The sequence below is a fragment of the Microcebus murinus genome, chromosome 2 (genome assembly GCF_040939455.1).
Source record: "Microcebus murinus isolate Inina chromosome 2, M.murinus_Inina_mat1.0, whole genome shotgun sequence".
Classification (NCBI taxonomy): Eukaryota; Metazoa; Chordata; class Mammalia; order Primates; family Cheirogaleidae; genus Microcebus; species Microcebus murinus.
This window is the reverse complement of record NC_134105.1, coordinates 125096902-125112516: the sequence shown is the minus strand read 5'-3', so window position 1 is coordinate 125112516 and position 15615 is coordinate 125096902. Positions and strand designations below refer to the sequence as shown.

Here is a 15615-nt window from a genome sequence, read left to right as displayed (position 1 = left end):
GGAAACACTCTCCTAGACATTGGCCTAGGCAAAGAGTTTATGAAGAAGTCCCCAAAAGCAATCACAGCAGCAACAAAAATAAATAAATGGGACATGATCAAACTAAAAAGCTTCTGCACAGCCAAAGAAACAGTCATGAAAGTAAACAGACAACCCATTCTGTAGAATGGGAGAAAATTTTTGCATCCTACGCATCTGATAAGGGGCTGATAACTAGAATATACTTAGAACTCATGAAAATCAGCAAGAAAAAAATCAAATAACCCTAATAAAAAGTGGGCAAAGGACTTGAACAGAAACTTTTCTAAAGAAGACAGAAGAATGGCCAACAAACATATGAAAAACGCTCAACATCTCTAATCATCAGGGAAATGCAAATCAAAACCACAATTAGGTATCACTTAACTCCAGTGAGAATGGCCTTTATCAAAAAGTCTCCAAACAATAAATGCTGGCTGGCATGGATGCAGAGAGAGAGGAACACTCCTACACTGCTGGTGGGACTGCAAACTAGTTCAACCTCTGTGGAAAGCAATATGGAGATATCTTAAAGTGATACAAGTGAATCTACCCTTTGATCCAGCAATCCCATTGCTGGACATCTACCCAAAAGATCCAATGACACTCTACAAAAAGACACCTGCACTCGAATGTTTACAGCAGCACAATTCATAATTGCAAGGCTGTGGAAACAGCCCAAGTGCCCATCAATCCAAGAATGGATTAATAAATGTGGTATATGTATACCATGGAGTACTATTCAGCTCTAAGAAACAATGGTGATATAGCACATCTTATATTTTCCTGGTTAGAGCTGGAACCCTTCTTGGGAAGTATCCCAAGAATGGAAAACAAGCACCACATATACTCACCAGTAAACTGGTATTAACTGAGCAGCACCTAAGTGGACACATAGGTACTATAGTAATAGGATATTGGGCAGGTGAGAGGGGGGCGGGTATATACATACATAATGAATGAGATGTGCACCATCTGGGGGATGGTTATGCCAGAAACTCAGACTTGTGGGGGGTGGGGGGGAAAGGGCATTTATTGAAATCTTAAAATCTGTACCCCTATAATATGCCAGAAAAAAAAATTTAGGATAGTGTACAAATATGTAAGCATTAATAGCTAGTATTAGCTATTTATTATTATTCTTCCTGTACATTCTCTCATCTACTTTCATGTCTTATATCACTACTGATAAAGTCATGATTCCCAATATCTATCTCTAGAAGACCCTGCATCCCTTCTAGCTTCAAAATTATATTTCCAACTATATGAAAGACGACATGCTAGTTGTCCCTCAAAACCCATTCTCCTCTTTCCTTTTCCCGTTATAATAGAATCCCCAAATTTTAACAGGGTCTATGGCCATTCAGATTGACCAGGCTCCCTTACATCTGGGTGTAGCTACATGAATATTAAGTTCTGGCCAATGGTCTATAAGAAAAAATACTGTTTAATTATGAAATGGTAAGTTGAAAGTGTATTTTACCACCATTTCTTAAGAAGTGTGAAGATTCCAGGTTGTGTCTTTTAAAAAGGCGTATGTACCAAACACACTTATGTGTACATATGTACCAACATATGTACATATGTACCAACACACTTCTTCCCCTTTCTAGTGGAAGAATATGGTGGTGAGCCACCCCCAAAACCATGGAGATAGGGACAACACATTATGTGGGGCAGCAAGATTAGGGAACATCTGCATCTCTAACACCATGGAGCTGCTATATAAGCCTGTATTGCTTATACCTGGACTATTATGGTAAGAAGAAATAAACTTTTATATTCTTTATGCTACTATGGTATGTCTTTGTAACAGTGGCTAAACCTAATCCAAACTAATATTGTTTATTCAAAATTGCTAATTGACTACCTCACAGTCTCCTAGAGGCATGATGCAAAAACTTCTCATCCCAGCTCAAACCTACTCATCTCTAAAGCCAACAGTTTTTATAGTCTCCTCCTCTGCCTTACTCTTCTCAACTCTGTTCTTGTCACCTGACAATTTCTCTTTCCTAACTTCTCTCCAAATTATTTCTTCCTTTCTACTCTCATACTCTCACCAAGACTAGCCTATTCCCTTCACTCCATCCATCTTCTATACCAGTGGTCCCCAACCTTTTTGTCACCAGGGACTGGTTTCCTGGAAAACAATTTATCCATGGACTGGGGGGGGGGGTAGAGGGATGGTTTCAGGATGACTCAAGTGCATTACATTTATTGTGCGGGCAAACCTCTCTTCTAATGATCATCTGTTATTTGCAGCCGCTCCCCAGCACTAGCGTCACCGCCTCAGATCCACCTCACATCATCAAGCATTAGGTTCCCATAAGGAGCATGCAACCTAGATCCCTCACACGTGCAGTTTGCCATAGGGTTCAAGTTCCTATGAGAATCTAATACCACCACTGATGTGACAGGACGCAGAACTCAGGCGGTGATATAAGCTATGGGGAGTGGCTGTAAATATAGATGAAGCTTCCCTCACTCAACTGCTGCTCACCTCCTGCTGTGCGGCTCAGTTCCTAACAGGCCACGGACTGTACTGGTCCACAGCCTGGGGATTGGGGACCACACCTACTTGTTCTATACTACAAGTAGACTTATCCTTCTACAATACACATTGTTGATATCCTTCCTTTCTGAAAACCTTCAATGGTTTCTCACTGTCTACAGAGTAAGTTAAAACTCCTTCCCATAGTATTCAGAATCTGGCTCTTCCCTAGTCCTCCAGTTTCACTTTCAGTCACTGCCTCCAATCTTACCTAGTGCTAACTTCACTTTCCAATTTATTGTTCCCAGAGCAGACTACTCATTCCTTTGTTAATGTTGGCCCTGGTGTTAGTGACAGGACCTGACTATAGCTACTCACACATCTACTGGCAAATTCTAACTTATTTTTTTTAATTAATAAATCCTATATACTTTATGTTCATACTTTTGTTTGTCTTATGTAAATATACAAGGAGACTTGTTCATGTCTTTCTTTCTATAGATTAGCTGAAAATTTTTGTCAAGCGACTTCATCCTGTTTAATATTAACCTACAGGTTGCCTTTAGAAGAGCAATTTTTTTAATTGCTATTTAGCAGCCCATATTTTTTTTCTAACTTGTTTTTAAGGCCCAGGTCAATTATTTCCTTTGTGAAGCTTTTCTCAACCTTACCCTGACAAGAACTACTTCCTTCCACAATATCCCACTTATCCCCTACCTTCCCAAGCTAGTCATAGTGTTCACAAAGGCAAAGGCTGCGTCTTACTTATCCTTAAAGTGCTAATGCCTCAGCAACCCAACACCAAACACACAGTAGTTACAGTATTAATAGTAACAGCAGCCAACATATGAGCTAGACTCTAAGTACTTTAATTTTCACAACTCTAAAGCAGGTACTGTTATTGCATTATCCCATTTTGGAGATAAGAAGAGTAAGCCCGGAGAAGTAAAGTAACTTCAAGGTCACAGAGTCAGTGAGTGTGTGTTAAAACACAAACAAAAATCACATAGGCATATTAGAATAGAATATATGATAATATTTTTACTAAATGATTACATGACTTATTAGTATATTATGTCAGGTGTTCTGGGGTGGAAGATGAGTATGTAATGTTGTAAAAAAACAAGCAATATTTTTGGAGATAAAAAATGAAATAAATCATTCTTATATGTGACACCAATATAAAAACCAGACATTGTTGTTCATGAGTAAATCTAAAGTGATTGAAAATGTCCACAACTAACATGTTTCCTAACAAAGGACACAGTTTTTAGTAGAGAAGGAGATAATTTAGTGCAATAGTTCAGAACCCCTGGGTTCTGATACCTTTTCAGCACATCCACAAGATTAAAACTATTTCCATAATAAATACTAAAGTATTTGCCCTTTTCACTGTGTTGATAATTGCATTGCTGGCATAAAAGAAACAGTGAGTAAATCTCTAGGTGTGTTAGCAAAATCAAAGCAGTGGTACCAAACTTCAATGGTTTGTAGTAGTCATGTATTTGTCACTGCCATGCATTTATATTAGAAAAGGAAAAAAGCAGCCAGTTTCACTTAAAGATATCCTTAATAAAGCATTAACATTTATTAAGGTTATTGCATTTCAACTTCTGAGTGACAGTCTTTTCAATACTCTGTGATAAAAAGCAGAATTATACATAAGGTACTTCCCAGGTTATCTCAAGGAAAAATTTGTGAGTTGTGAACTGAACTAGCTGCTTTTTGTTATGGAATATGATTTTTACTTAGAAGAAGAACTAGCCATTTTTTTTTTTACCATATATCATCTTTGCTTGAAAGAACCACTAGCAAACTATGTTTAATCAGACTCAGGTATCTGACACACATTTTTTCAAAAATGAAGTGAGCCTATCATTTCAAAGAAAATAACTTACAGTAAATATTATCAATGATAAAATTCAAACTTTCAAATAAAAGTTAGGATTTGGGAAATGCTGCATCTACTACCATGAGCCTGACAGCTTTCCAATACTTTAATACTTCTCTGATGAGATCAATGGTAATATTAATGAATGTTATTTTTTTTATTTTTAACATTTTATTTTTTTTATTTTTTTAACATTCTTTTTTTTATTTTTTTTTATTTCAGCATATTATTGGGGTACAGATTTTAAGATTTCAATAAATGCCCATTTCCCCCCTCCCCCCACAAGTCTGAGTCTCCAGCATGACCATCCCCCAGAGGGTGCACATCTCACTTATTATATATGTATATACCCGCCCCCCTCCCCCCTCCCACCTGCCCAATACCCTATCACTGTAGTACCTATGTGACCACTTAGGTGCTGTTCAGTTAATACCAATTTGCTGGTGAGTATATGTGGTGCTTGTTTTTCCATTCTTGGGATACTTCACTTAATAGTATGGGTTCCAGCTCTAACCAGGAAAATATAAGATGTGCTATATCACCATTGTTTCTTAGAGCTGAAGAGTACTCTATGGTATACATATACCACATTTTATTAATCCATTCTTGGATTGATGGGCACTTGGGCTGTTTCCACAGCCTTGCAATTATGAATCGTGCTGCTACAAACATTCGAGTGCAGGTGTCTTTTTGTAGAGTGTCATTGGATCTTTTGGGTAGATGCCCAGCAATGGGATTGCTGGATCAAATGGTAGATTCACTTGTATCACTTTAAGGTATCTCCAAATTGCTTTCCACAGAGGTTGAACTAGTTTGCAGTCACATCAGCAGTGTAGGAGTGTTCCTCTCTCTCCGCATCCACGCCAGCATTTATTGTTCGGAGACTTTTTGACAAAGGCCATTCTCACTGGAGTTAAGTGATATCTCATTGTGGTTTTGATTTGCATTTCCCTGATGATTAGAGATGATGAGCATTTTTTCATATGTTTGTTGGCCATTCTTCTTCTTTAGAAAAGTTTCTGTTCAAGTCTTTTGCCCACTTTTTAATAGGGTTATTTGATTTTTTCTTGCTGATTTTCGTGAGTTCTAAGTATATTCTAGTTATCAGTCCCTTATTGGATGCATAGGATGCAAAGATTTTCTCCCATTCTGTAGGTTGTCTGTTTACTTTCATGACTATTTCTTTGGCTGTGCAGAAGCTTTTTAGTTTGATCATGTCCCATTTATTTATTTTTGTTGCTGCTATGATTGCCTTTGGGGATTTCTCCATAAACTCTTTGCGTAGGCCAATGTCCAGGAGAGTGTTTCCAACTTTTTCCTCTAGAATTCTAATAGTTTCATACCTTAGGTTTAAGTCTGTTATCCAGCGTGAGTTGATTTTTGTGAGAGGTGAGAGGTGTGGGTCCTGTTTTAGCCTTCTATGGGTGGCTATCTAATTTTCCCAGCACCATTTATTGAAAAGGGATTCTTTTCCCCAGCATATGTTTTTGTCGAATGTTATTTTTAAAAAATACTGCATGATGAAATGTGTCAACATTTAGAGGATCTGCATAACTCAGTGAACTAGTTATTTTCTAAATCACCAATACATGATGTTATAAAGTTATATGAGGGTAAAAGATCCATTCAGGGCTGTTTTCGTTCGAGTCCATGCTTCGAAGAGCCCTATGCTTACTTTAATGCTCTGCTATTGCTATCTTGAAATTTTTAAACAAGGAGCCCTGAATTTTAATTTGGCACTAGGGTCTACAATATCATAACCAGTCTTGGATCCATTCAAAGTAGACCAATGGATTTCAATATAATAGAGCTATAATAAAAAGTTCAAATTCTGCATTGCAACTGATCTTCAAGAAACTACCATTTGTCAAGTTTTGGCATAATATCAAAAACAAATATCCACAATTTTCTGAAAAGGCTATTAAAATACTCTTTTTCCCAAACTACATATCAGTGTAAGGTCGGATGTTTTCATATACTTCAACCAAAACAACATAGCTCAACAGATTAAATGTAGAAGCAAATCTTAAAATCCAACTTTCTTCTATTAAGCCAGATATTAAAGAGATCTGTTAAAATATAAAACAATGTAACTCTTTCTAAATTTTTTTTGGAAAATAGTTATTTTTAACAAAATGTTATTCATATTACACATGGGTTTTTAAAATTTGCAGTTTTAATTTCCATATAAATATTGATAAACAAAGGCTCTCTGGGGTCCCTTTTTTTTTTTTTTTTTTTTTTGAGACAGGGTCTCACTCTATTGCCCAGGCTAGAGTAAAGTGGTATCATCATAGCTCACTGCAACCTCAAACTCCTGGGTTCAAGTGATCCTCCTGCCTCAGCCTCTCTAGTAGCTGGGACTACAGGTATTCACCACCAAGCCTGGCTGATTTTTCTATTTTTTGTAGAGATGGGGGTCTCACTATGTGTCTCAGGCTAGTCTTGAACTCCTGGCTTCAGGTGATCCTCCCACCCTGGCCTCCCAAAGTGGTAGGCTTACAGGCATAAGGCAACACACCCAGTGTGTTCCTCACTTTTTCAGAGTCCTAAGACCAAATGTCTAAGAACTGCTGATTAAGAGTAAGATACACAGACAGGGCACGGTGGCTCACACCTGTAATCCTAGTCTGGGAGGCCGAGGCGGGTGGATCGTTTGAGCTCAGGAGTTCAAGACAAGCTTGAACAAGAGCGAGACCCCATCTCTACTAAAAGTAGAAAGAAAATTAGCTGGACAACTAAAAAGTACATAGAAAAAATTAGCCGAGCATGGTGGCACATGCCTGTAGTCCCAGCTACTCGGGAGGCTGAGGCAGAAGGATTGCTTGAGCCTAGGAGTTTGAGGTTGCTTTGAGCTAGGCTGAAGCCACAGCACTCTAGCCCGGGCAACAGAGTGAGACTCTGTCTTATTAAAAAAAAAAAAAAAAAGTAAGATACATAATACATGAAAAAACAGACTCCTACCGCATTTCAATCATCATGTCTTCGAGTAACTCTGAAGAATCCCTGCTATAGATACGGATGTAGAATTGACTAGGAGAGATGATATACTCCACAAAGACCCCTACAAGGGTACTGGTATCTAATGGCGGGAGTCTGCATAATTTCTTGTCCCGTACAGCATCTGGTGGGATATCATGGTTTGCCATCGGCAGGTTGAGCTGTGATTTGTTTATTTCTAGTTGCTACAAAAAAAAAAAAAATCAAAGAAAGCATCATAAATCTCTGGGAAACATTTCAAACCCTATGACAACGTTTCTCAAAGTATATTTCATGAATCATCTTTTTCAGAATCACCCGGAGAATTATAAAACACAGATTCTTGGGGTCTAGCCCAGTCTTAGTGACTCAGAATACCTGAAAATGGAGCCCACAATTATGCATTTAAAAAGAATTCCCCAAGTGACTCTTACCGATGTTAAAATAGGAAAACTACTGCCGTGTGATATTAGGTAAAGAGTTTAAAAGTGGCCGGGCGCGGTGGCTCACGCCTGTAATCCTAGCTCTCTGGGAGGCCGAGGCGGGCGGATTGTTTGAGCTCAGGAGTTCGAAACCAGCCTGAGCAAGAGCGAGACCTCGTCTCTACTATAAATAGAAAGAAATTAATTGGCCAACTAATATATATAGAAAAAATTAGCTGGGCATGGTGGCACATGCCCGTAGTCCCAGCTACTCGGGAGGCTGAGGCAGGAGGATCACTTGAGCCCAGGAGTTTGAGGTTGCTGTGAGCCAGGCTGACGCACTCACGGCACTCACTCTAGCCTGGGCAACAAAGTGAGACTCTGTCTCAAAAAAAAAAAAAAAAAGAGTTTAAAAGTATGTTACTTTTTACAGTTTACTAAAACTACACTATACAAAATTGAAAATATGATACTTTAAAAATATTCACACTGAACTAAGGTAGATTCTCATCCTACCCAACCATATCAACTGTCAAAGGTAACTTTAAGGAACAGGTTAAATTTCAGATTAGTATTCCTACCAAAAATAGAGTTTCTCAAATATTCTCATTCTAAAATATATTATTTGCCTCTAGGCCTTCCTATTGTCCTCCAGGAAATATAGCAGGCTCTCCAAACAAAATTCTTTCCTTCCATAAAAGAAGCCAGGTATAGAGGGTGGAAAGAAAGAGGAATAAGCAATTGATTCCTTGGTAACAGCAAAATAAGTAATGAGAGATGAGAACACAAAAAGGGAAAACTGTGTGTGGAGATATAATAAAAGAGAAAAAAAATAAAAGTACCCTATACTTGAGGATGGGTGTAGAGGCAATTTGCCATGGTTGTGGAGGCACAGAGCCAAAACAGAGCTCCTCAGTTCTTCCTTCTAAAGCCCCTGAGGGTTTTCAAGACTACACTTTGAAACACATGGATAGAGAATCAGCAATGTCATCATGAAAGAATTATCAAACTTCAAAACCATCTGAAAAATTTAAAATGGGCCTTGAGGGAAAAAGCTAGTTACATAAAATATTGAAAATTAGAAGAATAAGGTAATTTCAAAGATCTGGTGTCTTCCAAGAAATGATAAATCTAGAAATAAGACTTTTCTAAAAAGAATTTTGGTTTAAGGGAATATTCATTCAATTACTTTCCATAATGCTGAATCTCCAGGACAGAAAGTCTTTAAACTTTACTTACCAGCTGTAAAGGCTTCACCACCAGATTAGGCTTCTTGTAAATCTTCTGTTGTGGCTCTTTATGGTTTTTTGAAGGGAAATCCCATGAAGTCTCCTTGATAGCAGCAGTAGACAGTGAATTTCTAGGGGGACTGGAGACATTAGCTTTGGCTTCTATTTTCTTATCTGATTGAACTAAACACAAATTTCTGACTGATGAAATAGCTCCATCTGAAATGTCCAATGGAATAGCCTATGTACATTTGTTAAAATAATTGTTCAAATGTTACTAAGCACCTTCTTTATGCCAGGCACTGGGGAAATAATGGCAAGTGAGAGATAATGAACCTATTCCTGCAGACCTTTCAGTGTGGAGAGAGATAAGGGAAGTCCCAGATAGAAACAAACTCTAAATTATTTGTGGTAGGGAGAGGAGGGCTTGTAGTCTGAGGGCTTGTAGGCTGCTTCTTTAACTTTGGTAAAAGACTTTACTTTTTCAATATCATGATTTAAGTTTATTTTGTGTTCAAATTAAGCAGTGGACATTCATTTTGCTTAACATACAATGCACATGACTACTTAATATTCCATGAAATGATTCCTTAATTTTCAGGGACTTCCCAAATCAATCACATTTTGTTCAAATTTACACGTGTATGATGACTACAAGAAGATGGCACAGTAGAACAGACTCTAAATAGACTTACAACCATAGTGGCTCCTAAAGAAATAAAGTCATATGTACACAAAGATGTAGGCACAGAAATATTTATCACTGTATTTTTTATAATGATGAAAACTGGAATTAATCTAAATGTTCCCTTATTTATCTAAAAATACTTCTTTATCTAAATAAATTATAATTGCAGGAAATTATATGTAGTTTAAAATATAAAATAAACTTATACATACTAATATGGGAAAATATCCACAATATATGAAGTATAAAAACATGATGTACACAGTACAGAAATCCCTGACTCAAGATAGTTTGACTTAATGTAGGTGGTGAAAGTGATATGCATTCAATAGAAATCACACTTCAAGTACCAACACAGCCATTCAGTTTTTCACTTTCATTACAATATTCAATAAATTACATGAGCTAGTCAACTATTATAAAAATAGGCTTTGTATTAGATGATTTTGCCCAACCACAGGCTAATGTGTGTGTTCTAAGCACTTTCACAGGTTAGGCTAAGCTATGATGTTCTGTTAAGTATATTAAATGCATTTTCTACTTTCAATCAGTTTATTGGGACATAAACCTTTTGTAAGTTGAAGAGCATCTATATTTATATACTACTTTTTTGTAGGAAAAATTATACATGTGATGATTAACTATATTATATAAAAGAGGTCCATTAAAACTATTAACACTAGTTACCTCTGTATTCTTGGAATTGTTTAAATGGCATATATTGCTTTTGTGATTTAAAAAGAAAATTGAGGTGTCTTTTATATACATTGAAAAAAGTCTGGCAGGCTATATAAACATTCTAGGAGCATTGTTTCTGGGGGTGGGTAGTAAAATGCTGAGAAATGTTCACTTTCTACTTATCTGTGCTGTTTATGTATTTTTAGAATGAACATGAGTTATTTTAATAATCAGAAAACTGGTCAACACTTAAGTGCATATATAGTAACATTCATTGGGTGTTGGGCAGATGCGAGGGGGGAGGAGGCGATGGATATATACACACGTAATGGATGCGGTACACACCGTCTGCGGGATGGACACACTTGAAGCTCTGCGTGGGGCAAGGGCAATATACATAACCTAGACATTTGTACTCCTGTAATATGCTAAAATTAAAAAAAGTTAAAAAAATAAAAAGATATTTATGCTTTTAAAAAAGATAGCTGTCCATCATAACCACTTGTAGAAGCGTGTAAAAATACAAGTACCATATTACACTGTAGTTTTGCAGGGTGTTGCCTTTGGAGAAACTGAGTAAAGAGTACATGGAATCACTCAGTATTATTTCTTATAACTGTATGTGAATCTATAATTATCTCAACACAAACTTCAAAAGAAAAAACTCTAAGCCCCACAAAAGAAAAACAAAAATCAAGTGCTCTAAATACAATGTGGTGTATCTTGGGGTGGAAACAAAAACAGAAAAAGAACATTCTTGGAAAAGCTGGTAAAATAAGAATAAAGTCTGGAGTTTAGTTAATAGTAATGTTCCCATGTTAACGTCTTAGTTTTGATGAATGTTATTGTGGTAATGTAAGATGTTAACATTAGAGGAAATTGGATGAAAGATATATGAGAATGCTTATAACTTTTCTGTAAACCTAAAATTATCCCAAAATAAAAAGTTTATTAAAAAAAAAAATGATGCTGGGGCCCAATACATGCCCATTTATTCTGAATCTCTATGTATTTCTAAAAAGTTTTTGATGCACAGCCTGAGTTAAGAAGCACTGAACTATCAGACCACCATTTTAGAAAGTTTATTTCCTTCAGAATTATCCAGAAATCTGGACAATGAAGAAAGTAATTTTAAAAACTCAGATGGGTTTTATGCATACAGATTAATCTTTTTACAACAAATCCACCAGAAAGGAGGTCATTATATAAAACATTTCATGGATAAGCATTACTCTATGCTTTCTTTTTCTCTGTCCTTATAGGGACAAATAAAAATGAGGTTTTTGTCATACTATGGTTCAACTCACCAGGTGGTAGAGGCTTCATATCAGCATCAAACACTATTAAGTCTTGTTCTCCTTCCCTGAATTCAACGTGGAGAATGTCACTAAGAGCCCCAACAAGTTCTGTCACATTTAAGAAGCCCAATTTTTTTGGTGAAAGCTGCTCTTTAAAAGTTACCTGTCACAAAAATTAGAAATTACATGGAACATTAGATAACAGAAATGTAACATGTAAAGATGTGCTTGGACAATGCTCTAATTTGAGCTTAGCTAAACAAACTCTTTAAAGGTCATTCAACCCAAGTATTACAGTAAACAAAGGCTTGCTTTCATACCAGTATAATACAAACCAAGAGACCAATAATACCTTACCATAAAATTTCTAAGGCAACATTAAGTTACTGTTAGAGAATGTGGTAAATTAAAGTGAAAATTAGAGGAACTTTTAACATCTCATTTTTAACAATGTCTAACCATAAAGCAAAAATCTTTAAAAAAATAAGAGGGGAATGTACAAAACACAAAAATCATAATAGAACTTTTAATAGTTCTCTAATTCCCAAAAAAGATAATATTCACTACCACTTCCAACATGCAGAAAGATATTACTGTTTAAAAATATTTCCTTAGGCCGGGCGCGGTGGCTCACGCCTGTAATCCTAGCACTCTGGGAGGTCCAGGCGGGCAGATCGCTTGAGGTCAGAAGTTCGAAACCAGCCTGAGCGAGACCCCGTCTCTACCAAAAATAGAAAGAAATTAATTGGCCAACCAATATATATAGAAAAAATTAGCCGGGCATGGTGGCGTGTGCCTATAGTCCCAGCTACTCGAGAGGCTGAGGCAGAGGATTGCTTGAGCCCAGGAGTTTGAGGTTGCTGTGAGCTAGGCTGACACCACAGCACTCACTCTAGCCTGGGCAACAAAGTAAGACTCTGTCTCAAAAAGAATAAAAAATAAAAAAATAAAAATATTTCCTTAAATTTTGTTTAGTATTTCACCTTAAAGTTGGGCTAAACAAGCTGATGTGTAGCAGTGTATTTTCTATAGTATACAGTTTGATTTTCTTGCCTTAGAAAAGTCAGACCAAGTAAAAACAGGAGATAATCTATATAGGATGGATACATAAAATACATTCAGGCCGGGCGCTGTGGCTCACGCCTGTAATCCTAGCTCTTGGGAGGCCGAGGCGGGCGGATTGCTCAAGGTCAGGAGTTCAAAACCAGCCTGAGCGAGACCCCGTCTCTACTATAAATAGAAAGAAATTAATTGGCCAACTGATATATATATAAAAAAAAAATTAGCCGGGCATGGTGGCGCATGCCTGTAGTCCCAGCTACCCGGGAGGCTGAGGCAGAAGGATCACTCGAGCCCAGGAGTTTGAGGTTGCTGTGAGCTAGGCTGACGCCACGGCACTCACTCTAGCCCGGGCAACAAAGTGAGACTCTGTCTCAAAAAAAAAAAAAAAAAAAAAAAAAATTCATCAGTCAGTCACCCAACAATCACCCCCTTAGAAGTAACCATTATTAACAGTTTCTTGTTGTAACTTTCCAGAAAGCTGTCAAAATTCAAACATACTTCAACACAAACTATATATAGTACATATTTTGTTTTTTCAGTTAATGTATCAGTACATGAAACGTGGTTGTTTTGCTTTGTGATCCTGAAAGTCAGTTTCTTTTAAAAGGTTGAGTTAATTCATTAATATGTCAGGTATATTTTATCCTAATTCCTTTGTTATGCTTTCTGCTTTGACTCCAACTATGTGCCATGAAGAAATCGATGTATTTCTACTCCCACTCTTACTTTACTTCCAACCCCAGCTCAATTTTACTTATATTATTTTTTTCTTTAGAGTTTAGATTTATATCTTCTCAAATATATATATTTATTCCTATTATATGATTTTGCTTCCTTCCAGTCTAGATTTTGCAGATAAATACATGCAGAGTGCAAACACTTTTTTCCTGCAAATTGGGAACTGGATCCACAGGCTTTATCAGACTCATGTTTATCTCTTTAATAAGACTGTAACTGATGCTGTATTCTAAAAGGAGGCACATAAGGTCTGGTTGTTTCTTTTCTGGTGTTGTTAGGGGCCATTACTTTATTGAGGGTTTTAACATAACAACATTCTATCAACACCTTATTCTTTAGTTGGAATACTACCACAGAGGTATGCTTTCCTTCATCTATTTGGTGATTCATTCACATCAGTTTGTTTGGGAAAGCCAAGATAAGTGATTGACTCTTTCTCACTAACATTTTGAAAGAAATGTTTTCTATCATCTTCCATGTCAACCTATTAGTTTTTTAAATATCATATGAATTCATGGAATATATTTGGTGAGCATCAAACCATTGCAATTATTATCCTTATTGAAGCCTGAAATAACTTTTCAAGTAGCTCCCTAAGCCCTTTCGTGTGAATCTAGTCTTTAATAGCTCCCTTGCTGGTCTAGCATAACAAGATGTTCCAGGCTCAATTTATATAATTAGAATATCTTTCTATGTACAATTAGAAAGCAGCTACAAATAAATGACACATTTGCATATAGGGAAATACTGATACAAATGATGGCTCACCTCTTATCAGAAACAAGGCCACATGACAATAGAGTGACATCTTTGAAAGGCTCAAAAGCAAAACACTGTTAATCCAATATCTTATATCCAGTGATAATATCAAAAATGAAGATAAATAGACATTTTCAGATAACCAAAAATAGAGAATTGTAATTGTTTTTCCAGGACACGTGGCTTTTCTTCTTTATTCTGTTAACATGGTGAATTACATCAACTTCTTTTGAAATGTTACTCCTACCCTGCATTCTTGGGATAAATTCTCTCGTTAAATATTTGCTGGATTCAATTTATTACTGTTTTGTAATGGATTTTTGTGTCCATGTTATATGAAACACAATCTAATGACTTTTTTGTAATATTTATGCCAAGCTTTGGTAGCAGGATAATGTACTCACCAAAATAAGTTGGGTAGTACTCCCTATTCTATGAATGAATCTGTGTATGATTAATATAACTTCTTTAAAAGTTTAATAGAATTCACCAGAGAAACCATGTGGGCCTTGAGTTTTTGTTTTGTTTCCTGTCCTCTCCTTTGTATGGAGGGGATTTCGGTTTATTTTTTTTGTTTCTTTAAACCAACAAAATCTATTTCTCTGATGCTTATAGAGACATTCAGATTTTCTACTTCAGCTTGCCTTAGTTTGGTAACATGAATCTTTTGGCCATTTCATCTAAGTTGTTGAATGATAGGCACAGTTGCTTATAATATTCTCTTTTTATCCCCTTTTTAATATCTGTAGGACCTATAATAATGTATTCTCTCCTGATATTGGTAATTTGTTTCTTTTTTGACTAACCGGTGGTTTATTCATTTTTCTGATCTTTCAAAGAATCAGCATTTGGTTTTAATTTTTCTTGATTACTATTTTATTGATTTCTATCATTTCCTTCTTCCTACTTCTCTTTAGTTTACTTTGCTTCTCTTTTTTTACACTTCTTAAGGTAGATCTTTAGGTCAATGATAATTTTACACCTTTTCTCTTTTTCTAATACAAATATTTTAGAGATACAAATTCTCTTTTGGGTGCTGCTTTAGCTGTATTTCACAAGTTATGATATGTTGTATTTTCATTAATTTCCCTTGTGATTTCTCCTCTAATTATTTACAAGTGCACTGATTCAACTATCTGTTGTTATGTAACTTATGGTTATTGATTTGTAATTTAATTCCATCTTAACCAGAGAACATAACTCTAGAAAATTTCAGTATTTTGTAATTTGTTGAGATTTTATAGCCAACCATATGATCTATCCTGGCAAAAGTTCAATGTGTAGGTGAGTGTAATGTGCAATCTGCAGTTGCTAGACATAGTGTTCTATAAGAGTAAAATAGATTGAGATGGTAGAGTGTTG

The 15615-nt window shown here is 36.2% G+C and overlaps 1 protein-coding gene across 3 annotated transcripts in view; it reads right to left on the bottom strand.

Moving 5' to 3' along the window:
• Positions 1–15615, bottom strand: part of TDRD5 (tudor domain containing 5) — a 105960-nt gene that overhangs the window by 61183 nt on the left and 29162 nt on the right. For all 3 annotated transcript variants that reach the window (XM_020285470.2, XM_076000419.1, XM_076000420.1), the window contains exons 6-8: positions 11704–11857; positions 9041–9213; positions 7365–7585 (exon numbers count right to left, since the gene is read on the bottom strand). In XM_020285470.2, coding sequence (XP_020141059.2) covers positions 7365–7585; positions 9041–9213; positions 11704–11857 — 548 coding nt within the window. The remainder of the gene's footprint in view (positions 1–7364; positions 7586–9040; positions 9214–11703; positions 11858–15615) is intronic.